Below are 26,490 nucleotides of genomic sequence, written 5' to 3'. Positions count from 1 at the left end.
GCTGCAACCTCTGAGATGCTCCCTGATTGCCAGGCCTCTTTTATGATGGCTTGCTTTTGACTATAATTGTTAGTAATTAACTGTACAAATTGATAAATAGCGACACCACAATCGGAGCTGGGGCTGCCTTGGGCGGCAGATTGGTGATGCTGCAAGAGGCCAGGAAAAATCCCATTATTTAGTTTAGTTTTATCATTTTACCAGCTTCCTGCAACATGTGTATGGCTGAGAGTGGGGAAGGAGGGTGATTTGGGTTTCCTCCCCAAATAATAATAGCCCATCAAAATAGCCCTAAGTAGAATCTACATGGAGAGCCAGTGTGGTATAATTGTGAAAGCATCCTCTCTCCCCACCACCACCTGGCACCCTCCAGATAGGGATAGGGAGAAATGTGGTTCAGTTCACATTTAAATGCAAACTTACCTAATTCGCACTTTCCAGGAAAAATATGCAAACCAAAACACAACCACCCTTTGAAATTCGCACCTCTCTGAATTTTGCAGTGCAGTTTCCCAACCAAATAACGTGTACAAAAATGCACATGGTAGTGTAAAGTGTGTGTTTAAATGAATACATTAGTGAAAATAATATACAAAACAGCATTAAATGTTAGAGAATGTTGCTTTACAAAAATATGCATATTAGGGGGAAATTGCATACAAAAATATGTACATTAGGAGAAATCTGCACTAAAATTCTGCTGAATTTTCATGAGGACTTTTTTTTTAATGATGCGGTGTGGAAACAGATGTGGAAAGGTGGAGAACTGAACATAAGACTGGAAAAATGAGAAACTAAGACAAACTGAAAATGACAGATTCACCTATCTTTATCTCCAGATGTTGTTGGACTCTAACTCCCATAATCCCTGAGCCTTGACCACGCTGGCTGGGGCTGATGGGAACTGAAGTCCAACAGTATCTTGGAGGGAGGTTCATAGGAATATAGTGTTACTTGGAAAATGATAATTCTGAGTACAAAGCCATCTGACTAAACTTTGCTGAAGACAATGCTGGGCTAATTGGACTTCTAGCGGGACGTCACAGGGCAATGTCCCTGCTTTGGGGGCAGGAACAGGAAATCTGGGGCCCTCCAATTATTGTTGGACTTCAACTTCCATCATTCCTGGCTATTTAGCATGTTGGCTGGGGCTGATGGGAATTGGAGTCCAACAACATCTGAAGGACCCCATGTTGGGGAAGCCTGGGTTAGAAGTGTCATACTAGTGCTGGTTGCTGAGGGCTTTGTATATTAACACAGCAGCCTTGAATTTGGCCCGGTAGCATACGGACAGCCGACACAGACATTTTAGCAGAGGTATTGCATGCTGTCAGCCATCTACCTCCATCAGCAATCTAGCCATCACATTCTGCACTAGCTAGGGCTTGTGGACCAGGCACAAGGGCAGCCGCATGTTGAGTGCCTTGCAGTAATCCAGTCTTGAGGTTACCTGTCCACAGACTACAGTGGCCATGCACACACATAAGGACATAAGAAGAGCCTGGTTGCTGGATCAAGCCAGTGGCCCATCTAGTCCAGCATCCTGTTCTCACGGTGGCCAAGCAGATGCCTGTGGGAAGACACACAACTCAGCAGCATTGGATGATGAATGGGGCCAGAGGGTGCCTCTGTTCTGCTCTCCAGTCTCAGGGCTACTGGCACTTGGAGCTGAGTGCTCATTCCGGCAGGGGATGAAGAAGCAAGCTCCCTGCTGAAGATTGGCTGGAAGATTCAGCACAGATAAAAGAAATACTTTCTCACGTAGCGCATAGTTAAGCTATGGAACTTATTCCCAGACAAGGTAGAAATGGCCACCAACTTGGAAAGTTTTAAAAGAGGATTAGACCAATTCATGGAGGATCAGGCTGTCAAAGGCTACTAGCCATGATGGCTATGCTGCATCTCCACAGTCAGAGGAAGTCTACTTCTGCATACCAGTTGCTAGAAACTGCAGGAGAGGAGAGTGCTCTTGTGCTCAGATCCGCCTGTGGATTTCCCAGATGCATCTGGTTGGCCACTGTGAGAACAGGATGCTGAAACAGAGGAGCCACTGGCCTGATCCAGGAGGGCTCTTCTGACGTTCTTATGCAGCTGCTCTTTCTCTGGCTGATGGATGGGGCCAGGCTGGCCTTCCACTTGCTGTGATGTTCCTCCTGGGAGGGAGGAGAGGCAGCTTCCAGTGGCCATAGTCCGACGGCTGACAGATGAGGCCAGAGCGTGCTTCCCTCCTGCTCTCCAGTCCCAGGGGCAAGAGGCAGTCGAAGCCATGTGTCCTTTCTGGCAAGGGAACAGGGAAGCCAGCCAAGCCAGGGAGCCAAAGAGAGAAATCCTTACTTTTCCAGATCCAATTTGAAAGGGACTTGTGGGCCCAAACAGTCTGGGGTCATGGCACCTCCAAAACCTCTGAGCCACTGCCAGGCCTGGTGGGCATAGATCCTTTTCCCACCCATTGCCAGCTTAACTCCGGTGTCTTTAATGGGCAGCAAGAGAACAGGAGAGACAGGTGGAGGGGGGGACTTTGCCGATCAGCTGGAGTGCTTGGGATGGATGCGGAGGGAGCTGCCCAAAGGCCCTACAAATATAAGACGGGCCCATCTGTGTGCGTGATTTCTCTGTGGTCCTTTGCTAGGGGTGGCTGGTTTAGCACCCCCACTCTAACTCCCGCTGCGCTTCCCTCTTTGCAGTTTGGGAGTGCCACATTCTGTCTTAATTAGCTCCTCATATTAATCTGGCAAATAAAAGCAGCCCCCGTGCTTTCAGGCTGCTAGATTAATTATTCCCCAAGTGCAGGACTGTCAAAGAGGAGGGAGAGGAAAGAGAGAGAGATGGTGTGGGGGAAAGGAGGTTGGGTTTGAGCAGAGGGAACAAGAAGACAGTTGCTTGACAGCGTGCACTCTTTTCTGCCTTGGTGAGAAGTTGAACAAAGGGGTGACTGGCATGTGAGATGGGAGGGAAATTAGTTCCCTTTCCCATTGCAGTGTGAACCTATCTAACCTGCACCTTCCAAAACGATATGCGGACCAAAATGCAGCTACCCTTTGAAATTTGCACTTCTCTGGATTTTGCTGTACAGTTATTCAACAACAGCAACAATAAATTTTATATTGGGGAAAAGTGTGCATAACAACAAATAACAATTTTCATTAGTGAAGGTAGATATGCAGATGGATTTTACTAGTGGAGATTGCTTGCAAAAATGTGCATGTTAAGAGAAACACTCGCTAAAATGCTGATGCGTTTTCGTGAGAACTTTCTTTTTAAAGCAAACTGATGTGGAAATGTGGCAAATTTAACCTAAGGTTAGAAAAGTGAGAATCGGAGATAAGCTGATATTAACATGTCCCTCCCTATTCCCTAGTGCAGGCTTTCCCAACTAGTGGGCCACCAGATGTTGTTGGACCACAACTCCCATCAGCCTCAGCCAGCATTGCCAATGGTCAGGAAAGATGGGAATTGTGGTCCAACAACATCTGGTGGCCCACTAGTTGGGAAAGGCTGCCTTAGTGAGTGTAGAGTCAACTGTTTGGAAGTTTTTCTGTTTTCCAGGCACAATCGGATTGTGTAGATCAGGACAGGGTTGGGGAAACACAGGTCGCTAGGCCGGATCTGGCCCACAGCCCATTCCCATCTCGTCCATGGCCTCACCGCCTCAGCCTTGACCCCTTGCCCAGCTGTGAGCCCCCAGCCTGCTACATTTCCAAGCACGGAAGCTGTGCAAGCAGCCCACTCCATTCCCATGCCAGGCAGGGAGGAAGAGAATCAATGGGGGGGGTCAGCCCCTGGGCAGCTATGGGCCAAATCTGACCCACTAAGAAAGGGAAGGGGAAGGTTTGAGCAATCAGTGGAGGCTGGTGCATTAGAGGGAATGGGGCCATGCTCCACCAACCTCAGTCTTGATTCCTCTGACCCCACCTGCTTTCCTTCCTACTTAAAACCAGTCCAGGGAGTGGCACTGCCAGTCATCTTCCTCTTCCTCCTCAGTCTCGGTGTTACCCCTTGTAGAACTCTGCGGGGAGGAGGAGGAGGAGGAGAATGGGAACAAAACTAGAATGAATTGTTCCTGACTCTCATTGGCTCTGGCTCCACCTACTGTTTGGGATCCCTGTCTTCAGCCCCGCCAGCCCCAATGGGCACCAGCCTCCCCTGAGAGCAATGGATTTGAATTTTACCTGCCTAAGCTTATATAAACAACAGCAGCAATAGAATGCAAAGGATCCCATGCCGGCTGGCGAGATTTCAAATGGCCTTTTGTAGGGAAGTCCTCAGGCAAGCGAGCATCCCATCTGGGTCGCCAGAATTGTTGTGGGAAACACCTGTTCGATTCTCGCTCTGGTCAAAAGTAAGAAAACACTGGACAGCAGTCCAGGAGTAAAACTACAAAAATTGGTTTTATTGAGAAAAATACAGTGCACTCACACATCAGCAGTATGCTAGATGGGTGGGTCGACCACAATAGACAGTCTACATGGGTATCTTATACCCTCAGGAGCTGGGGTTTCAGGAAACACACCATATATGGCATACCCCATTATTCACACTTGCTGGCTAGTTTCCAGTTGTTTATTCAGTTGCAAATTAACAGTTGCAAATTTCCCTCTGTGTATTCCCCGCAATAGGTTTGAAGACCCTTTCCGCTTTAGCCTTGCATTTTGCTGAACAAGTGTTATCGTGCTTCGCGCGTCAACAGTGTTCCCTCTGCAAGAAGTCACTGAGATGTCACTGTGTTCTAGCTGAGGAATTTAGAGCAAAAGTAACTCAGGACAAGCTTTCCTGAGATTCAGGAGACATAGTTTTAGGGGAACAGGCTTGTGAGCCCTAAAAATCTTATCACATCTAAGAACACACTGTGTACCGTATCCTGTACATTCAGGGCAGTGTGTTGGTTTGCACTAAAAACCTAAAAATGAAGTGCCAAATTTTGTGATTAATCATCATCATCCAGTTTGCATATTTCCTTCTTCTTTTTCTGTCTTGCATGGTTTGTGCTGCTGTTTTTACTATTTTTGTTTTACTTGTTTATTTTTTCTTCCAACTTCTGCTACATGGAAGAAGGGTCAAGGAGCTCTGAGGCTTCTTCAGCCTGGTCTTGGAGATTCCACACAGAAGTTGTCCCTCCTGTACACTTTCAAGCATATCTCTACAACGATATGGACTAGGAACTTGTTTTTTTGGAAAAGGAAAAGAATGGCTGTTGAGATTCTCAAGTAGCTGAGTATCACCAGCCAGTTCTGTTGCTTGCCTCAAACCACTGTATACAGTGCTATTTTTACCTGGGTCTAGCCATTCAGCTGGTCCTTCCTTCTCCCTGTATGCTCCTGGCTCCCTCCCTCCCTCTACTGTTGGTCCCATCTCTTCCTATTTAATCTCTGTCTGTGTAGCCTTCCTTCCCAAGAGCACTCCACATGGCCTTCTCCTGTTCTGCCTGTCCAATCCCATTTACTCTCCCCATATTTCTACAAATCTCCTTTCAGTTTGTCCCAGGTGGTTTCCTTGATCAGGGCAGGCACCGAACAGGCCAGCTCACACATGGCTGCGGTATCTCAGCATGAACCCATGGTCTCTCTCTCTCTCTCTCTCTCTCTCTCTCTCTCTCTCTCTCTCTCTCTCTCTCTCTCTCTCACACACACACACACACACACACACACACACTGCTGCTTAGAAATATACCCTTCAGCATGTGTACTCTTGCAAGTTTGTACACACACACTTTTTTGCATACAGACACTGTAGGGTTTTTAAAAAACAACAATCTTTTTGAAAGCCCCAATAAGCCGGGAGTTGTAGGATCAAAAATAATCATAAGAATGTAAGATGAGCCTGGCTGCTGAATCAGGCCAGTGGCCCATCTAGTCCAGTGTCCTATTTTCACAATGGCCAACCCAGAGCCCCCACGGAAAGCCCGCAAGCAAGACCTGAGTACAACAGCAACGCTCCCCACGTGTGATTCTTAGCAACTGGTATTCCTAGTCATACTGCCTCTGACAGCGAAGGGAGAACATGGCCATAGTGGCTGGTAGCCACTGATGGCCTCATCGTGTCTATGGTGGTTGTCCTGAAGAGCACCTCCACTCTTGGCAATGCTGGCTGGGGCTGATGGGGGTTGTAGTCCAAAACATCTGGAGGGCACCAGGATGGAGAAGGTTGGTGTAGAGGAAGTAAAAGAATGAGGGAAATAACCAAAGAGAGGCCGGATACTTCTTTCCTTTTCTTTCATGTGATTCCTACTTCATGGTCCATCTAACTCAGTATTGTCTTCACTGACTGGCAGCAACTCTCCAGGGTTTCAAGCAGGGAGTCTCTTCCAGCCCTGCCTGGAGATGTCCTTGGGGGTTGAACCAGGGACCTTCTGCATGAAAGGTAGATGCTTTACTGCTGAACTATGGCCCTTCTCCCCTAATTAAAATAAATAAAATAAAGGGGAGCCCAAGGAAGGCATCAGTGATAGCAGCCTGGCAGGTGCTTGTGCCAGCCCTGCTGTTAAGTCGGGAGTGGGGGTGGTTAGAAACGGCCCTTGGAAGACAAATTCTCTTTTTTATGTGGCCCTCTTCTAAACCGATCACAGCGAAAAGGAATCCCAGTTGCCTTTCGGAAGCTGCTCTTCCGCCCATTGAAAAGCGACAAGCTTTTTTCCCGGGGCCGCCATCCACCTGGACGCTGTCTAGCTGGGGAAAGACTGACAACCTCAATTAGCTTTGCAAGTCGTTCCGGACCCGCTCGGGAGCCGGTGGATTAAGTGTTTGCTAGGGTGATTGACAGGAGCTGGTGGAAGCGCAGGCATCCACGGAGAGACGGGCTGTCTGGATGCCTGACGAAGGGGTCAGATGCTGACCCAGGGAGAGGCAGCACGGGTGGGCTTTGCAAAGTGGTATGTGTGTGTGTAAGATGGTTGCTGAGGCCTCTTGTGCGGTGCTGGCAGCTTGGCTGCGAGTCTGACAACTCCGTTAAGCAAGACTAGTCTCTGTCTCCCCCCACAAAGCGCAGCATCACCATATTTTACTGGGGGGGGGGGATAAATACGGAATCAGTTTACTGAGCATTCATCCTGATTTGCTTGTACAAAGCTTCCCCACAGAGATTAGATTATTCCTGATCTTTACTGTGAATTTGTTCTGATTTGTTTGCAAGGAGGTTATACAGCAGGGATGGGGAACCTGTGGCCCTCCTGCTGTTGCTGGACTACAACTCCCATCAGTCCTCCAGCCAGCATGTACAATAGTCAGAGATGGTGGGCAGGACTGGCACCAGGAGTGACTGAGCCCTTGGGCACCAGCCTGCCCCAGGCCTGCAATGCTGTAGCCCAACACACACACCCCATATAGCAGTGTGGGGCTAATAAGCCTGCCCACATGCCCCACCTACCACTCGTGTCATGTGAATGACGTGTGTGATTAGTGCACATGCCTGACATCAACCAAGATGGCGATGGGGACATCAGCCCCCTAGGGAAGCCCCACCTGTAATCTTTGGCACATCATGCATGGCATTCACACTGATGGGAGAAGTAGGTGAGGTGTCCATGTGGACTTATTGAAACCTTTGCGACCTGTATTGGGGGCGCTGGGAGCTCCCTCTCTGCGACCCAAGGCAGAGTTGGGTTGCAGGACCCGTCGCTGCCACAGATCACGGAATGGAAGCACCACCCTCCCATCTTAAGGAGGGGCCCTTCAGGGGCCCTTCTGGGCTGCAGGGGCCTTTGGCCAGGGCCCAACCTGGCCACCCTCTGGTGCCGCCCCTGATGGTGGGACTTGTAGTCCAGCAGCATCTGGAAGGCCCCAGGTTCCTCATCCCTGTTATACGACAGTGAACGTTCATTCTGATTTGCTGGGTGTGTACATATCTTCCTGATTATCCTCATTCAGTCATCCCTCACTTTTCAATGCATTTCCCCAACACTTTGCAAACCACAGAAAGTCCAATTCTTTTTTAAAAGGGGGTTTGTTGCGCTCAGGCACTAGGGCGCTTTAATTCACTTTCGTTGCGCAAACATAAAAAGTTATGGTATGCGCTTGAATCCCTCCCACAAAATTGTGCCTGTCTGGAGGTGCCCTAAATGACACATAAGTATGCATAGCTGCATTTGGCTTGCATTCTCCCCTTCTTACTCTCATCTTCCCCTTCCTCCTTGTCTGAATGTTGACTGCAAATTCCTCCAGAGACGGGCTTCTCTTTGCTGTCTTGCTGCTGCCGTGGATCATATTAGACCATAAGTTGAGCATTGTTTACCCTGACTGGCAGTGGCTCTCTAGGTTTTCTTCTTCTTCCAGAAGTGGGTCTTTCCCAGCCCTACCTGGAGATACCAGTGATTAAGAATGGGATCTTTTGCATGCAAAGCATATACTCTGCCACTGAGTAAAGTTAAGGTTCCAGTCCTCATGGTTGTGAAAAAAGTACTGATTTAAATAGGAACATAGCAAGCGGCTTTATACCATATTAGATCATTTGTCTTTCTAGTTCAGTACCGTCCACACTGACTGGCAGTGGCTCTCCAGGGTTTCAGGTAGGGGTAACTCCCAGTCCTACCTTGAGATGCCAAGGATTGAACCAGGGATCTTCTGCATGCAAACCATGTGCTCTATAACTGAACTATGGCTCTTCCTGAAGCTGTGCAACATTGTGCTAATGCTTTGGGTGCCATATAGGCAGAGAAAAGACTCCCAAATCCAGAGCTATTCTGGTTGAGCCTTGACTCAAGGGCCTGTTCCCATATGCCCACAGTACTGGCTTCATGGTTTGGAAGGCAATTGGACAAGCTATCCTCAGTGGACCCCCTTCTCCAAATGGGCACATTTCCTTTTCACTGCTCTGTTGCCTGTTCCCTTCCCTTTCTGGGTGCAATCTACACGGCCACCAAGAGGGTGAGACGAGTGGAGGCTGCTGTTTATTGGTTAGGAATGTAAGAAGCTGTCATTTATAATGAGTCAGACCATTGGTCCATCTAGCTCATTGCTGTCTACACTGACCGGCAGCAGCTCTCCAGGGCTTCAGACAGCGAGTCTTTCCCAGCTCTACCTGGAGATGCCGGGGATTGAACCTGGGGCCTTCTGCATGCAAAGCAGAGGCTCTAACCACTGAGCTATTGTGCTTCTCCTTGCTTCAGTCACTGCTGGATCACAGTCAGTGTCAGCAAGGAAGAGGATCAGCAGGGCTGTCCAAAAAGCTTTGGGCACCAGCAAGTGCCCGACAATGCCAGCCTTTGACATGAGCCTTGTATATCCACATTTGTCACATGGTGTGGGTTTTTTTTCATCCCTCAGTTAGCAGCAGCTGAATGTGTGAACTGGCTCCCATCAAAAAACATTTGCATCTGCGGGCTCTGTAGGGGCGGGCGCATGTTCTTTGCTCGTGAGTCAGATCTGCAGCGGGTCACACATTTCTAAGGCATCGCTTGGATGTTCCATTCATCAAGTGATAAAGCACAAGGGTGTACATTTACTCAGCAAAGAGAATGACATTTTTATGCTCTGGTGTGAAATCAATGTACAGTTTGCATATTGATTTTAACATTGTACTTTTCCTCCCCCTGTGCTCTCCCTGCCCCCATCTATAAAGCTTTGTAGCTAGTCATACTCTTACTCAGAGTAGACCCATTGTCTTTAGCAAGCATGACTAACTCCGCTCCATTATTTTTAATAGGTAGAACTCAGTTGGATACAACCCAAGCTGTTAAGCACATTGGAAAATGTAGCATACACATTTTGAAAGCAAATAAAATAAAATAAAATTGGTAATACTCTGTGGTCCAATACTTTTCAAACTTCTGTCTTCTATCTGTTGAAACCTTCTATCTTTAAGAAATTCTTTCCACATCACCGTGTCTGCTGAGGAACCCTTATAGATCTGCCAAGGATCCTCTCTGCAATGTAGAACTGTAGAATTTTAAAGTTTGGAGGGACCTTGGAGCTCATCTAGTCCAACCTCCTGCTCAATCCTATTGGAGTTTGGAATATATTTTGGAGATACAGCAGAAATTAGTCTGGTAAGACTGGTGTTGAAAGAGTGTCGCTTTTATGAAGAAAAGCAACTAATAAATTTAATAAAATAAATAAGAATAAAGAAACTTAAGGTAAATAAAGTCATTCTGACTACAGGCATATATGTCGCCATTGTAGAGCCATGAGGCTTGCAGTCACAGACACTATCTCTGACTGACTAGAAAGGAAGAGGAAGGGAGGAAGAAAAGCCTGAGAAAAAACAAACAAGTAGTTACTAAAGAAGAAATCGGTGAGGAAAGAATAGGTTGCCTTTCTGTCTATAGCCCCCCAGTGGCTCAGGTTACTTGTTACATGTGGTGGTGCCATACTTCCAACAAATCCAGGGATCTTCAGCATCCCTAACTGATAGCCATCCAGCCTCTCCTTAAACACCTCTAGCAAAAGAGAACCCATCACCTCCCCAGGCAGTCGTTACATTGGCAAACTGTTCTCAGAGTTAGTATGTTTCATCTAATGGTTAGCTGAAATCTGACTCCCTGCAATTTCCCGACCCCTATGGGTTTCTACTCCTGCCCTGTGGGACTGTAGAGAACGTGTCTGCTCCAGATATTTGAAAACTGCTCTTGTCTCTCCCCTTCAGCTTGTATTCTCCAGGCTAAACATTACCAGCTCTTTCAACCTTTCCTTTCAGGGATGGAGGATACTTTTGTTTTGTATGCTTCCCACCCAACCCTCCATGGTCAGTTCTCAAGAGTTCCAAAACATGTTAGCATTTGGAGTTGAATTATTGGCAGAAGCTGAACTGTAAAAGGATCCCTGTTGAAGGATCACACGTTACCCTAGATATAATCACACTGAGACTCTGGCTTCCAGAAAACAAGAAAACTTACATTTATTGCAGGAAATACATACTGGATAGAAAAGATCCTATTTCTAGCTAACTAAAGTTGGAGGTGCAAAGAGAGATGATTGCTTTTTCGTCTCTGCAGGAGAGAGACAAAGGAAAGATGTCTCCTCTGCCAAGGTTGAACTAAGAAGGAGGAAGCAGAAAATGAGGTCAGCAACCCTAAGAGTACCAGTTTGCACATCTGAAGGAAGGTCAGCACATGTTAGGTCAGAAAGACAGTGTAGGCAGCAAGGAGATTCCCATCTCTCTATCTATTATAACCCCATGCAACCCCCCATCAAGCTGAGCTGCATCCCAACACTTCCAACAAAACAAATCTCAGCAGTTGCCATATATAGGTGTGTGAAATGTAAGGATGGTATCTGTTGACCAGTGCCGCTTCGAAAGCATTCCCTTGACCTAACAGGCAATATGGATTCGAATTCATTCTTTGTCCATTGCTTCTACCAGTCCAATTTTTCCTCCCCCCAAATATCAATAATATTGATATTTTGAAAGAAACTATCAATGTTTTGTTGGGAATAATTGATGTTTTGAAAGACACTATCAATATTTTGAAAGGAATTATTGATATTTTGAAAGGAAAGCAGCTTTGCTGCCTCCTCCTCCTCCGCTATTATAGGCTATTATAGGCTTGGCTTGCTTCCTCTCTGTTTGGAGCTTGTTTGAGTGGAGGGGGTGGCTGAGAGACAGACATACTGCTGTGATGTGCTGTGAATAAAATCAATAAAATAACAATATATTCAAGGGAATAGAGGGGGGGAAATCCAGTGTTGGGGAAAAGCTGCTGAAGTTTGGATCAAACAGGATCACTCTGCAAAGATGGAGAATATGCTGACCATTGAAAACTCTGGTGATAAACTCTGGTGATAAATATGAATTCAGCTGCATTCTCACCCATACCTAGTGAAATGGCAGGCTGTGCACTGCATGACACCTAGGGATGTCAGATAATTCCTACGAAAACGGAAATAGAAGTAGATATTGCCAACATTTGCATATTTGTCTCCTGTCCAGAATGGAAATCAATCCAGTAAATACAATTGGTTGTTGTTTTCAATCCACAAATGTTACATAATTCAGGACTCCCCCTTCCCACTTTTCTGATGTTTCCTTTGCATTAAATGGTGTGGAAGTATGTAATGAGAATTTAGCCACAGCAGACATCATGCTAGTTATTCATCACTTTTGTCAGAAGTTGGACCTGCAGCTGAACAGAAACAGCACTGATGGTAACGAACATAGGTCGGAACAGAAATTTATGTCTTTTTACATCCCTAATGGCATCTTGCGTTCATGCACATGTATTTATGTGTGTGTGGACTAAGGACAAGATGCACCATCCTTCCCCCACTCATTGGTTTGATTTCTAAAGCCCTTGGGCAGGAAACAATCCTGAAGAATGACCACAGTAGCAGCTCATTCATGATAAAACTTTCAATAAGGATATTCCGAACAGGTGAAACTCGGTGATTCACCAGGGGAAAGTTCCAGAAAGCAGGGATCACCTGTGGCAAAAAGGGTTATTATTGGAGTATATGTGAGCTGTCTTTTCCAATAAGACATTTTGGCTGTCCTGATTTTCTCTTTGGGGAGCCCCCTGATAAGTTCATACAGAACCCATAAGTGATAGAGGACAAGCTTCGCATTCAGAAGGTCCCAGGTTCAATCCCCAGCATCTCCACCTAAAAGAAAGGATCAAGTAGCAGGCGATGGGGAGGGGAGAATTTGCCTGAGACCCTAGAGAGCTGCTGCCAGCCTGTGCTGTAGGCAACAATGGGCTAGGTGAGCAGACACTCTGGTATAAGGCAGCTTCCCTTATGTCAAGAAAAGGCAAATTCTGCAAGACCTGATTGGTGTTGCATCTCTTGACATTCTCTTGGCATGCTTCTTTCCAGCTATTTTGTTTCTCCCAAATGAGAAGCTGCCCATTGTCTGTTTACATGCACACACAAGGCAATCTGTGCAGACTGACACAAAGCTTCCATGCATCCTCCCCCCTCCCTGCCATTACACACCTCACTTATCCCAGCTCAAACCACAGCACACTTGTATCTCCTGGCCAGGTTCCCAGGTCGTATGTGGCTTATTCTGGAGTGGGTGTTTCCAAAGTGACAGCAGTCATACGTGATGCTCCCATTACCAAGGTAACTTCTTGGTAACAGGTGCTAAACCTTCAGCAAACTGCTAGGGCATGAATGAATGCATTTATTTCCAGCTGTAGCTGGGGAGAGTGGGAGGGGGTGGAGAGCAGGGAGAGGAGGAAAGCCTGTCTCCAAGCTGTTTTGAAGCACAAACATGGGTCATCTTCCAGGTTGCCCCCACCAGTGGTGCCAGCAGGCTGAGGAAACAGAGGGTGGTATTTAATGCTAGTCCTACTCAGAATAGACCCATTGACATTAACATACAGGACTATCTTAGGTTCATTTATTGAAATGGTTCTACTCTGAGTATGACTTAGTTGAATACAACCAATACCATATGTCCAACCTCAATGTTGGTTTGTAGAATTGGGTCCCTTTCATCCCAAGGGCTTCCCAATGAATCAGATTCAGGGTTTAAATTAAGGTGGGGTGTGGACAAGATGTGGTTAATAGCTGCTAGATTGTATTTATTTTGCATATTTGTATGTTACGAGATGTAGTGATAGGCACTAACTTTTGTTTCTTTACTTATTTATTTAACTACTAGGGGCTGTGCCCCTGCTCACTCTGCCCATCTCTATCTCAAAGCCAGCAGTGTCTTTTCCTCACCAGAATGTTAACAACAATGGCCCTGATCTACCCCCTTAAATAATCTCTCCTACTCTGCTATGTATGCAACCAAAACAGTAAACAAGCCTGTGTGTTTGCTATAATTCCATGTATCTCGTGCTGAAAGCACATAAATTGGTATTGGTTCCAAAATTCAGTTAAATATCCTGGTAATCTCATTTCATGCTTATAGACCACTGGTTCCTAAGCTTTTTTCCCCATGCACCATTTGAAAATTGCTGATGATCTTGGAGGACCACTCAATGATATTTTTGCCTGTTGTAGCAATTGTAATGTGCTGTGCTAGGTGATGTATTATTTTAATTGTTTTTTCATTCCATATAATTCAAATTGTAATGCAATAAAACACAATATAAGAAATAAAAGAAGCAATAAAAATACCGTTTAAAATAAGAATGAATATTTAATGTGGATATGCCACGGACCACCTCAATGAAGCTCCTGGACCGTTGGTGATCCGTGGACCACAGTTTGGGAACCCCTGATCTAGATCTTATGATTGTGAAACAGTTGAAAACATGTGGCTGGCATGGCCTCTAGCAAAATCTCAGGTACCTTATGGTAGCCTTCCCCTAACTTGCTGCCCTCCAGATGCTTTGGACTACAGTTTTCATCAGCCCCAGCTAGCATGGATGACCGTCAGGGATGATGGGATCTGTAGTCCAAAACATCTAAAAAGCATCAGGCTGCTGTATGGAAGCAAAGCAAGATTTCTGGTGGTCTCCCAGTTATCTCTTTGCCCCTTCTAGTTATTCTGGTTATCCAGAATAAAACACTACAGATGCATGCACGGTTGCTTACCTAGGGTGGTATTCAGTGCCAGTCCTACTCAGAGTAAACCAACTGAAGTTAATAGACATGACTAACTTAGGTTCATGAATTTCATCAGGTCTACTCTGAGTAGGGCTTCATTTAATACAACCGCTGGCATTTGGCTCGCAAGAGTTGCCCCAGGTTCTGAGTTTTAAAAAAAATGTTTTCAGGAATTATTTTGGGCACAAGAGCAGGGATGCAAGAGAAATTCTATTCAGTTGCATTTAAACCTGAATTTATCAAATATGCACTTTCTGAAACAACATGGGAACTGAAACATGACCATTCTTCACATTTTTCCAAATTTTGCAATGCAATTCTCCAACCAATGTTTACAAAAATTCATATTTTAGGGGGGAGTTGGCATAAAAATAAATACAGTAGTGAAAATAAGATACAAATGTTATTTTATATTAGGAGGAATTGCTTGCAAAAATGTGTACATTAGTCAAAACTGCATACACTGTGTTTAATTAGGAGAAATTCACACTGAAGAATTTTCATGGGGATTAAAAAAATGGCAAATTGCTGCAGAAATGTGGAGCACTGAATTTAAGATTGGACAAATGAGAAACTGAGAACTGAAATGGACAGTTCCTTCCGTCCTTACACAAGAATACACACAGCACATCAGCTTGGAAAGGGTATAATATCAGGATTGTCTGAGCATTATTTACTTTATTTAATTAATTACGTTTGTATCCCATCCTTCCTCCCAAAGGAGGCCATTTAATCGTTCATTTATTTTTTCTGTCATTTGTTTACAATTAGGTGTGGGGAACCTTTAGCTCTCCAAGATGTTGCTGAACGACAACTCCCATCAGCCCTAGAGATCATGCCCAATGACCAGGGATGATGGGAGATGTGGTTCAGCAAATATCTGGAGGCCCACAGGTTTCCCTACACCTGCTTTGTATGCATATAAAACTATCAATGTTATGAAGCACAAAAACGACAGGTCCCTGTCCTGAGGGGCTTACAATCAAAAATTCAATGCAGAGGAGACAACCGAAGGAAAGTGTGTGGGGCAGGAGGAATGGAGACATGGGCAAAGAAGGGGAAGAACATGGACTTATTTTCAGTACCCAAAGAGAAGCAGCTTGGTGCAAACTGGGACACAGGGGACCACAAGGGTTGGGTTGGGAGCTGTACAAGGGTTGTAGCGAGGAAGAAGCCTTCCAAAATCATAAAGGGACATTAACTGTATTGGGGTTCATGCTGCATAGCAGCAAGGCCACTCTCTCTTTTGTGAATGAACTAAACTGAAACGATTCCCGAGCAGGTAGCAATTCAATAACATCGTCTTTCTCTGTGTTTTCTTTGCAGCTAACAGTTCTCTGCTGGGAGGAGGCGGTGGTGAGTCTCTTAATTGATACATTTCCCTCCTTCCCCTTCACGGCTTTCAAATTAATATCTCTACTGGTCTGAAAAGGACGTGTGGGAGGGGGTAACACAGGGTGAGGGAGTTGGATACTGACTGTGGCTCTTCAGAACACACGAGAAACCTAGCTGGATCACACCAGGGATGCATCTAGACATCAACAGTTGCTGGAAACTGCAGGAGGGGAGAGTTGCTGTTGGGCTCCGGTCCTGCTTGCAGGTTTTCTACAAGAGGCATCTGGTTGATCACTGTGAGAACAGGACACTGGACTAAATCAATCGCTATTAGTCACAATGGTTTATGTTCTTCCTTTCACTGGCAGAAGCAGTATGCTTCCAAATACCAGTTGCTGGAAGCCGCAGGAGAGGAGAGTGGTCTTCCGCTCAGGTCCTGCTTACAGGCTTCCTATCGGCATCTGGTTGGCCACTGTAAGAACAAGATGCTGGACTGGGTGGGCCACTGGCCTGATTCAGCTGGGCTCGTTTTATGTTTTTATGTCCTTATGACACCCTTTTTCCTAGCTGTGGTCAGACATATGCTTCTGGGAAGCTCCCTAGAGCAGAGGTAGCCAATGTGAAATTCCCCAGATGTTGTTGGACTCCAACTCCCATCAGCCATAGCCAGCATGGCCAATGGTCAGGGATGGTAGGAGTTGTAGTCAGCGACACCTGGAGGAATGCCACATTGGCTAGCCTTGCCTTAAGAGTGATATCTTTCCTCTGTTGCTTGACTCTGCTATCTATTACTCAGAGGTGGACTGCCTTTGTAGATGTAGATTCTATTTTGCCATCATGGCAAGTAGCCGTTGATAGACCTAAGCTGCATACACAAAAATGCATACATTGGAGAAAAGTGTGGTTTAAAATGCATATGTAGGTGAAAATAACATACAAAAATGTGTTATATTAGGCGAAATTCCTTGCAAAAATGTGTATACTTGTTGAAACTGCATATAAAAATGTGTTTATTAGGAGAAATCTGCACTACATGCTGATGAAATTTTCATGATGATATAAAAAAATGAAAATTGCAAATTGCTATGGAAATGTGGAGAACTTAATTTAAAATCAGAAAAAGAAGAAACTGAAACAAGCAGATTCATCCATCCCTAGTGCTACCCACCCTTGCTGGCAAGCCCCTCACAAGGCAGCTTACAATGAAACAACTGAGTAATAGCATGCAGCAAAAACCATCACACATGAAATCTTATACAGGAAGCTAGCAAAATAAATAAAAGCTTGGCAGAGATGTGCTTTAAACAATGAGTGCAAAGAAGCCAGGCACTGCCATTCAGAGGATAGTGGGCTGTAGGAGATATAATGGAGGCAGAAAAGCTGACCCTTCAGGGCAAAAGTGGGGGAAATTATCATGTATGATTCCCCCTGCCCGCTGGTCTTTCCGCCAGCCAGAGTCCCGAGTGCTTTGGCGATGACCTCCTGGCCTGACACTGTGCTACTGGATGTTCAGTGGGGGAAGAAAATGTGGGCCACTCTGAATGTGATCTTGGATGAGGAGCTCACCTGCACATGTGTCCTTTCCCTCCCTTTTCTTTGCCCTTTTCCAAAACATTGAGTGTCAGTGCACTATGCGCTCTGAATAAGAAGCCTCCCGCATCTCCCAGGGCTCTTCTGTGAACGCTTCCCAATTCCCCGTTCCCCACCCAAGCAGCAGGTTGTGCTCGGCTTTTGACGTGGCACCTGAGAGGGCCAGCGATTCCCAGGATCTATCTGTAAAGGGAGGGGGGCCATGCTTGGGTAGTGACAGGAACTCACAGCTGCCCAGGTGGCGGGCAGAGGCCCCTGCTCCAGGTTGTGGTTCGCTTAGCTTTTGCTGGCACATGAGTACAGAGTCAGACAGACAGACAGATGCACGCAGCGTGATGACAGCAACATGCCCGGTCAGCTGACAACATTGGATTGTTGCAACTTATATTTCTTGACTTTTTTTTTTAAGTAGCTGACGTGATGTTGCTGATCTGAGGCCCCTCCAGTTGTCCTTTTTATTGTGTACTCATGAGATTTGCGCTCATGATAGTATTGGGGCAGTTATCCCACTTTCAATACTGTTTGCGCTTGCAAAAGATTTAGGGCAGACATACTGCTTCATTTGCAGTCAGTGCATGTTCCGTAGCTTCCTGCTTATACTGAGTTCAGACCATTGGGTCCATCTGCCTCAGCACTGTCCACACTGACTGGCAGCGACTCTCCAGCATTTCCGGCAGGAGTCTCTCCCAGCCCTAGGTAGAGATGCCACTGGGGATTGAACTGGGGGCCTGCATGCAAAGCAGGTGCTCTAACCACTGAGCTATGGCTCTTCCCTCTCCTGCTTCCCCTTCCAAACAAACATGTATCCCTAATACAGGAACTTGTAGATCTGGGCAAAAAAGAAGAAAGTTGACCTTGAGTCTTTTCTAACCCTGAAACCTTGGAAGGGACTCCTAGGGTACGTCAAAGATCATGGTGCTCCTAAACAACAGGACATGGCCTTCCTTCCCCCTCCCCTGCCCAACCAGGAGTGGGGTTGTGAGGGTGGAGGCAGCAGTGTGTGTATGTGTGTGCGTGTACATGTATAAGCATGGCTTCTGAACAACAGGAATTGCTGGGGGTGCAATACATCACTGTGCAGAGAGACGCACTATTACTACTACTACAACTGCAACTGCTACTGCTATCATCATCATCATCCCAGGAGTCAGAGAATAGGGTAGTGGCCTTTTAAATGAACAGACAGCTTCTCAGAGGGGATGGGACTAACCAGAGGCATCTGGTCAGCCAGCCTTAATAAGGCTTCAGCAGGTTGTTGAGGCAACACACTTACCTTGGAGAGCTCTACCTATTCTGAAGGGAATGTCACAATCTCCTTCCCTGCCCTACCCTGCCCTAACAGTGAGTGTCCTGGCTTCAACCCAGACCCCCTTCTTATTCTTACTATTATTTCTATTGTGCCCTTCCTCCCAGAAGGAGCCCAGGGTGGCAAACAAAGGACAAACACTAAAATCATCTTAAAACATCTCAAAAACAAAGCATCTTAGAAACATCTTAAAAATATAACATCTTAAAAACTTTTTAAAAAAAATTTAAAAACATCTTAAGAAGCAGTTCCAACACAGACGCAGACTGGGATAAGATCTCCACTTAAAAGGCTTGTTGAAAGAGAAGGGTCTTCAGTAGGCACCAAAAAGATAACAGAAACAGCGCCTGTCTAATATTTAAAGGGAGGGAATTCCAAAGGGTAGGTGCACTTTAGGAGAAGACAGGACATATTGTTCATTATGAGATGGCTAATGGTTCCCCCCCTTTCTTTTCCCCCCCTTAAAAATAAGCCTTGCTGCTGCTTCAAGTGGTGGTTTGGCTGCACAGAAAGTTCCTGAGCAAAATACCCCATTGGGAATGAGGCTATGGCATGATGCAGCATTGTTACATTTTTAAAAACCCAAGAACAAAAACCTTGCCCACCTCACATTGACAAGTAAACTCCCCTTCCCCTAAAAGGGGCTTAGAATTTTACCCCCCTTGAAAGCTGATGAATACCCTCAGTTTTGCAGGGCACAAATGGTACAGCTAAGGAGGGGGGATCTGGTTAAATTTGCATTTAAAGCTCATTCTATCAAATCTACACTTTCTGAAACGATATGGGAACTGAAACACAGCCATCCTTCAACATTTACACCTATCTGAATTTTGTGATGTAATTCTCCAACCAAATGTTTACAAAAGATGCATATTTTAGGGGCAAATGTGCATAAAAATGAATAGTAGTGAAAGTAATATACAAAAATGGACTATAGTGGAAGCTATAGTTGAATTATGCATGGCATTGAGAAAGTGGATAGAGAAAAGTTTTTCTCCCTCATAATACTAGAACTCGTGGACATTCAAAGAAGCTGAATGTTGGAAGATTCAGGACAGACAAAAGGAAGTACTTCTTTACTCAGCGCATAGTTAAACTATGGAATCTGCTCCCACAAGATGCAGTAATGGCCACCAGCTTGGACGGCTTTAAAAGAAGATTAGACAAATTCATGGAGGACAGGGCTATCAATGGCTACTAGCCATGATGGCTGTGCTCTACCACCCTAGTCAGAGGCGGCATGCTTCTGAAAACCAGTTGCCGGAAGCCTCAGGAGGGGAGAGTGTTCTTGCACTCGGGTCCTGCTTGCGGGCTTCCCCCAGGCACCTGGTTGGCCACTGTGAGAACAGGATGCTGGACTAGATGGGCCACTGGCCTGATCCAGCAGGCTCTTCGTATGTTCTTGTTATTATGCAAGGGTTGGGGGACAAAGGATGCACTTGTGTTATAGGGGTTCTGTGTTACAATGAAAACTGCAGTACTGTATACAGTATTGTACCTGGGGACATTGTCATACCGAATATATATCTCAGTCAGTGGTACAGCAAGCCGTATTACAACGAGCTTATAGAATCATAGAATCCTAGACTAGTAGAGTTGGAAGGGGCCTATAAGGCCATCGAGTCTGACCCCCTACTCAATGCAGCAATCCAAAAGCATCCCTGACAGGTGGCTGTCCAGCTGCCTCTTGAAGGCCTCCAATGTTGGAGAGCCCACCACCTCCCTAGGTCATTGGTGCCATTGTTGTACCGCTCTAACAGTTGGAAAGTTTTTCCTGATGTTCAGCTGAAATCTGGCTTTCTGTAATTTGAGCCCATTATTCCGTATCCTGCACTCTGAGATGATGGAGAAGAGATCCTGACCCTCCCCTCTGTGACAACCTTTCAAGTATTTGAAGCTTCCACTGTATTAGGAGAAATGGATTGCAAAAATGTATACAGTTGTCAAAACTGCCTACAACAATCTGTTTATTAGAAGAAATTCATACTAAAATGCTGAAGAATTTCCATGAGGATTAAAAAAATATATATCACAAATTGCTGCAATACTGAATTTGTGATTGGACAAACAAGAAACCAAGAGAACCAAAAATGACAGATCCTTCCATCCCTAGGTCCAGCAAATGTGATAATGGGTTTCAAACTAGGGATCAGGGAGAAATTTGATTCAGTTCACATTTGAAGGCAAGCTTACCAAATGTGCACTGTTGACACAATACGGAACCTGAAACACAGCTGTCCTTTGAAATGTGTGCTTCTCAGAATTTTTGCAATGTAGTTCTCCCAGCCCAGTAATGTGTACATGCATCCCCCAGGGGTGGTGAACCTTTGGCACTCCAGATGTTGCGGAATTACAATTCCCTTCATCCTCAGCAAGCATGGCCCATGGGCAGGGATTATGGGAGTTGTGGTTCAGCAACGTCTGGAGTGCCAAAGGTTCGCCACCCCTGTAGGGTAAAGTGTGCTTATAAATGCCTGTATTGGTGAAACTAACGTACAAATGATCATTACTATTCTGTCCTACCCTTCCTCCCAAATGAACCCAGGGTCACAAACACCAAAGTGGTAAACAATACAATTAAAAATTAAATTTAAAAAGTTTGACATCAGCAACAAATACAAATAAAGTAGCGGTCAAATATTAAAGGTGGAACAATTTCCTAGGGACTCCCAACATAGCAAAGATACATGGGGGTTCCTCTTGGGTCGCTGCTCTTGCAGATGGCCCTCTGGCTGAAACTGCCCTGACCTGTAGTACAGCACCCCCAGAGGCAAGGATGCCTTTTACAGGTCTGTGCCACTACAGCCCCCTCGTCTGTATCCTATCCGTGCTGCACAGTGCCAGCTTTGCTCAGCCAAGATTTCACAAAGTCAAAGCCGAAGGTGGCAGGAGTCTGGAAGCCAAGCCAGCCAGCAGGAGAAGAAAATTGCAAGGAAATGAAGGAGTCAGGCAAACAAACAAGCCCCGTCCCAAGGCCACCCGCTCTCAGCAGCATCACTGCCAATGTTAATGGGCCCCTTATTTATGCCTGACCCGAAGTGATCCCATTTTATTTCCACTCTTTAAAGTCCTGGACCTGTCGCCAGTGGTTTTTTTCTTTCTGTACAGTGATAAACAAGAACCAACGGGGATTTATCCTCCCGTCCATTAACCTGTGATCTCTCTGCTCTCAAATAAACGCTGAAGTTGCAGGCTCCCTAACGACCCACCCACTAGCCCACCCTCTTCCCTAGCTAACCAGTCCTGCAGACGCAGCAGCAAGGGGGGGCAGGAATGGAAGGGGGGAGGCACAGCACAGCCAGCCTGGCCAAAGAAACTCTTTCTGTTCTGCAGTGGGAAACCTGGTATAAGAAGAGTCTGGTTTTCTAAGCATCTAGTCCTCATGATCTGAAAGAAAACATGCAGCTCCTAAGAATCTAGTCCACAAGGTATGAAAGAAGGAGTACACATTCTAAGAATCTAGTCTGCAAGGACTTAGAGAAAATGTATAGATTCTAAGAATCTGGTCCTCATGGTCTGAAAGAAAATGCGGTGCTCCAAAGAATCTAGTCTAGAAAGTCTGAGAGAAAATGTGCAGGTTTAAGAATCTAGTCCTCATGGTCTGAGAAAAATATGCAGGTAGTATGCCAGGAATTTCGGCCTTGAACCAGGAGCCTGGGGTTTATCCTAGTGAGCTAGCTGCTAGTTACTGAGGAATCTCAATCACCTTTGCCCTCTTTTCTGTGCCTGGAGAGATGTTCAAGAAGTTTTAAGAGATACACCGCTGATTAGTGGGCAGTAAATAATCTCTGTATTTATCACAGGAAGCTGCCTCATGATGAGTTAAACCATTTGGTCTATGTAGCTCAGTGTTGTCTCCACTGACTGGCAACTCGGATGTAAAGAGGTAGTGATTTCCATCCATTCTGCATTCATTGTGATCGCCTCTGTTTCTGTTCTGCTACAGTTCGGCTTTCACTAAAACCTATGTTACTTATCTTGCTATCCATTATGGACAAAATGAATGTAATTAATTATGTAATTAATTTCAGTGCTTTTGAATAGAAAGGAAAACAATGCAAAAAATGACACAATTATTACACAACATTTGCAGACTGAAAAAGCAATGATAGGGAATGCTGCTTGTATTTGCTTGCATGATTTCTCTTTCTGCCCTTGGACAAACATGCAAATTGCAGCAATTTCTCCTCCCGTTTCCAATGGAATTTTCCAACATCCCTGCTGGCACCTGCTGTCCAGGGTTTCAGGCAGGGGTCATTTTTCCCAGCCCTACCAAATGCCAGGGATTGAACCTGGGACCTTCTGCATGCAAAGCAAATGCTTCACCTTCTCAGCTACGGCCCTTCAATATTTGAAGGTAGAACTACTACCCATGCCTGGTTAGTAAAGCAGTGACTTACAACTGGTGTAGTCCAGACTGTGTCCTCCTCTGTTCTGTCCCTGAACTAGGGATGGGTGAGAAATTCGATGCAGTTGTCATTTCAAGCTGAATCTATCCAATTCACACTTTTTGAAACAATATGAGAACCAAAACACAGCCATCCTTTGAAATTCACTTAACCAAATTTTGCAGTGCAGTTCGTCAGTCATTGTTTACAAAAATGCATATGTTAGGGGAAAGTATGCATAAAAATAAATATATGACAGAAAATAGCATAAAAAAATGCATTATATGATGAGAAATGGTTTGTAAAAATGTGTGCATTAGTCAAAACTGCCTACAAAAATGTGTTTATTAGGAGAAATGTGCACTAAAATGTGGAGAATTTTCATGATGATTTAAAAAAAAAATCACAAATTACTGCAGAAATGTGGAGAACTGAATTTCACCTTGGAGAAATGAGAATCTGAGAGAACCAAAATGGGCAGATCTTTCCATCCTCCCTACCCAGGACACATCTTGGCTAGCAGGAGCACCTGCCCTGCAGTGGTGCTGGTTCTAAGGTGTCAAGGAGCTTCTTCTCATTAACAGCTACTGCAGAATTGTAATCCCCCATCGCTAAAGATGGACAGTGTTGGGTAGCTGATAAACTGATGCAAGGAAGTGTGCAGATAGTCTCTCCAGTGCTTCCAGGCGATCAACTTAGCATTCAGCTCAGAGCAGCAAAAGGCATCCTGGAGAAAAGTAGGCTTCCTGTCCCCTTCCCAGGCAATGCCACCACACTTCCTCTCTTCAGGAAGCCCTCTGTGTGGATCACACACAATTGGCTGCTTGGGTCAGAGGAGATGCTGAAGCAGTGTACCCAATCTCTGAAACCAGAGCTTACCCAGGTGCGTCTCCACTATGTGACTATCTTTTCCTCTGCCTGCAGGATAGGCAATGTAGAGCACAGGCTTTGCATGTAAAAGAGCCCATGATTTAATCCCAGTATCTCCAGGTAGGGGGGGAGAACACTGTCTGAAATCTTGTAAAAGCTGCTACCAGTTAGTGTGCGCAATGCTGAGCTAGATGGATCTTAGGAACTGAGCTGTATAGTTTCCTATGTTTCTAAATTTGCATTTATACATATATATAATTTAGCATATGCATGTTTTATGGAAATCCATTTCCTCTTTTTGGTGGTGGTGGTAGCATAGACTGTTTAGGGTGGGGTGTTGTTTTTTTGCCTTTTTGATCTTTTTACCTCTTGGGGATGTTTGCTATGTTTATTATTAATAATTAATTATCTTTGTACTTTTGTAGCTGATTTTTGTGTGTAATGCCTATTTTGATTCTAGAGCAGCCTTTCCCAACCAGTGTGCCTCCAGATGTTGTTGGACCACAACTCCCATCTTTCCTGACCATTGGCAATGCTGGCTGAGGCTGATGGGAGTTGTGATCCAACAACATCTGGAGGCACACTGGTTGGGAAAGGCTGTTCTAGAGGATGCTCTATTTAGTTGTTAATTGTGTTTTAGAGAATGTAGAAATTCCCTGGCATTTTTTCTATTTGCTGTTTATTTATGACATTTTCATCTGTGTTGTTTTATTCATTTATTTAACAAAATTTATATACTGCTTGTAGAAACTTCTAAGTGGTTTCCAAAAAAGGCTTATCAACCACTTAGAGTTTTGTTTAAATATATAAGCTGTATGTAAATTGTCCAAATAAATGAAAACAAATAAATGAATAGACCACAATGCAAATGTGACATCTAGTATGGCCCTTAGAGGTGGGTAGCCAGCAGTGGGCAGATCAAGAAGGAGCCTTTGTCCAAAGTAGGGGCAAGGGGGAAATTAAATTCAGTTCGCATTTAAAGGCGAACTTACCTAATTTGCAGTTTCCAAAACAAGATGCAAACTGGAACTCTGCCATCCTTTGAAATTTGCTCTTCACAGAATTTCGCAGTGCAGTTCTCCAGGCAAGTAATTTGTACAAAAATGCATATCCTAGCGTAAAGTGTACGTGTAAATGCATTAGTGAAAAGAACATCTTCCGGCCATCAAATGCCTGGGTAAACAGGTATGTTTTTAAGTTCTTTCTGAATGTTAATATTGAGGGAGACAGATGCACCTCAACGGGGAGAGCATTCTGCAGATGGGGAACTGCCACCATGGAGGTCTGTCGTGGGTAAGTGCTGCCAAGTAGTACCCCAGCAGCAGCACCATCACCGACAGGGCCTCCCCTGCCTGAGATGGTTGATAATACTGGGGGGGGGGGGAACCCACACAAATTAAGTTGGCATCCGTTGGTCTCAGTCTCTGCACAGATCCTTGCACCTCGCACTGATCTTGAATCCCACCCCAGTTCACTTCCCCCCACCCTTTCTCTCCCCACACACAATTGGTGTTCTGGTGAATGGTCTGCTAGCAAACGAACCGCAGATGCTTTCTTTCTTTAAATAAATAAAAGATGACTTCAGACGGTTTAATCTCACAGTGAATCTAGAATGTTGTTATCTCAGGATAGCTGCAACTCAGAATGCATTTAGCAACATTTATTATCTGGATTGACATCTTCCGCCCTTCAGAGATTCTAACCTCAGGGGAGAGAGAGAATGAGAGAGAGAGAGAGAGGAAGAGATGGAAGACAAGGCAGAATCCTCAAAATAGCAACTCTTAACTTACAACAACAAAAGGATTTATGTACAATGGTCATTTGGGCATAGTAAAAAACATGCCGTCCATGCATTTTGAACAATGTTCCTGTCCATCCCCCACCTTGATCCTCTCTCCCTGCAAAGGCTCTTAGAAATATACAGTGGAGGCCTGTCCATTAGGGCAAATGGGGCACCGCCTCACCCACCTCCATCTGCCCTCAACCAACCCTCCGTCTTCCTACTTATAACCAGTCCGGAGGGGTGACCCTGCCTGTCAGCTTTCTCCTCCTCAATCTCAGTGTTGCCCCTTGTAGAACTCAGCAAGGAAACGGATGGGGACAAAACTAGAATTAGTTGGCTCTGCCTGCCGTCGGCTCTGGCTCCGCTTACTTACTTCCGCCCTACATGTCCCAATGGACACCAGCCACCACTGGAAATATGTACAAAGAATCAGCGCTGTTCAAGATTGCACTTCCTCTCCCATCGCTATGTGCGCACATGCCTACCATCAACCAAGATGGCGGCAGGGACATCAGCCCCTTAGGGAAGCCTCCACTGCCATCTTGGTTGATGGCAGGCATGCATGTGCAGCATGAACAGCATTCACAGCAACAGGAGAGGTAAGTGAAGCGTGCATGCAGGTTTATGGAAGCCTGCACAGTCGGTGGGGGGCGCCTGGAACCCCCACCCTGTGATCTGCAGCAAGATCGCAAGTCAACTCTGCCGCGGATCATGCAACAGGAGCACTATCCTCCCGCCCTAAGGAGGGACACTTCAGGGACCCCTCTGGGCCTCAGGGGCCCTTGGCCAGGG

At 45.5% G+C, this 26,490-nt stretch overlaps 1 protein-coding gene across 3 annotated transcripts in view; it reads left to right on the top strand.

Annotated features, from left to right (window-relative positions):
* The window catches only part of MACROD1 (mono-ADP ribosylhydrolase 1), a 366,194-nt gene that overhangs the window by 245,895 nt on the left and 93,809 nt on the right, over positions 1–26,490 (top strand). For all 3 annotated transcript variants that reach the window (XM_061606931.1, XM_061606929.1, XM_061606930.1), the window contains exon 4: positions 15,753–15,782. In XM_061606931.1, coding sequence (XP_061462915.1) covers positions 15,753–15,782 — 30 coding nt within the window. The remainder of the gene's footprint in view (positions 1–15,752; positions 15,783–26,490) is intronic.

Source organism: Rhineura floridana, chromosome 22 (assembly GCF_030035675.1).
Source record: "Rhineura floridana isolate rRhiFlo1 chromosome 22, rRhiFlo1.hap2, whole genome shotgun sequence".
NCBI classification, from domain to species: domain Eukaryota; kingdom Metazoa; phylum Chordata; class Lepidosauria; order Squamata; family Rhineuridae; genus Rhineura; species Rhineura floridana.
The sequence above is the reverse complement of the archived record's forward strand: the minus strand, read 5'-3'. Positions and strand labels throughout refer to the sequence as shown.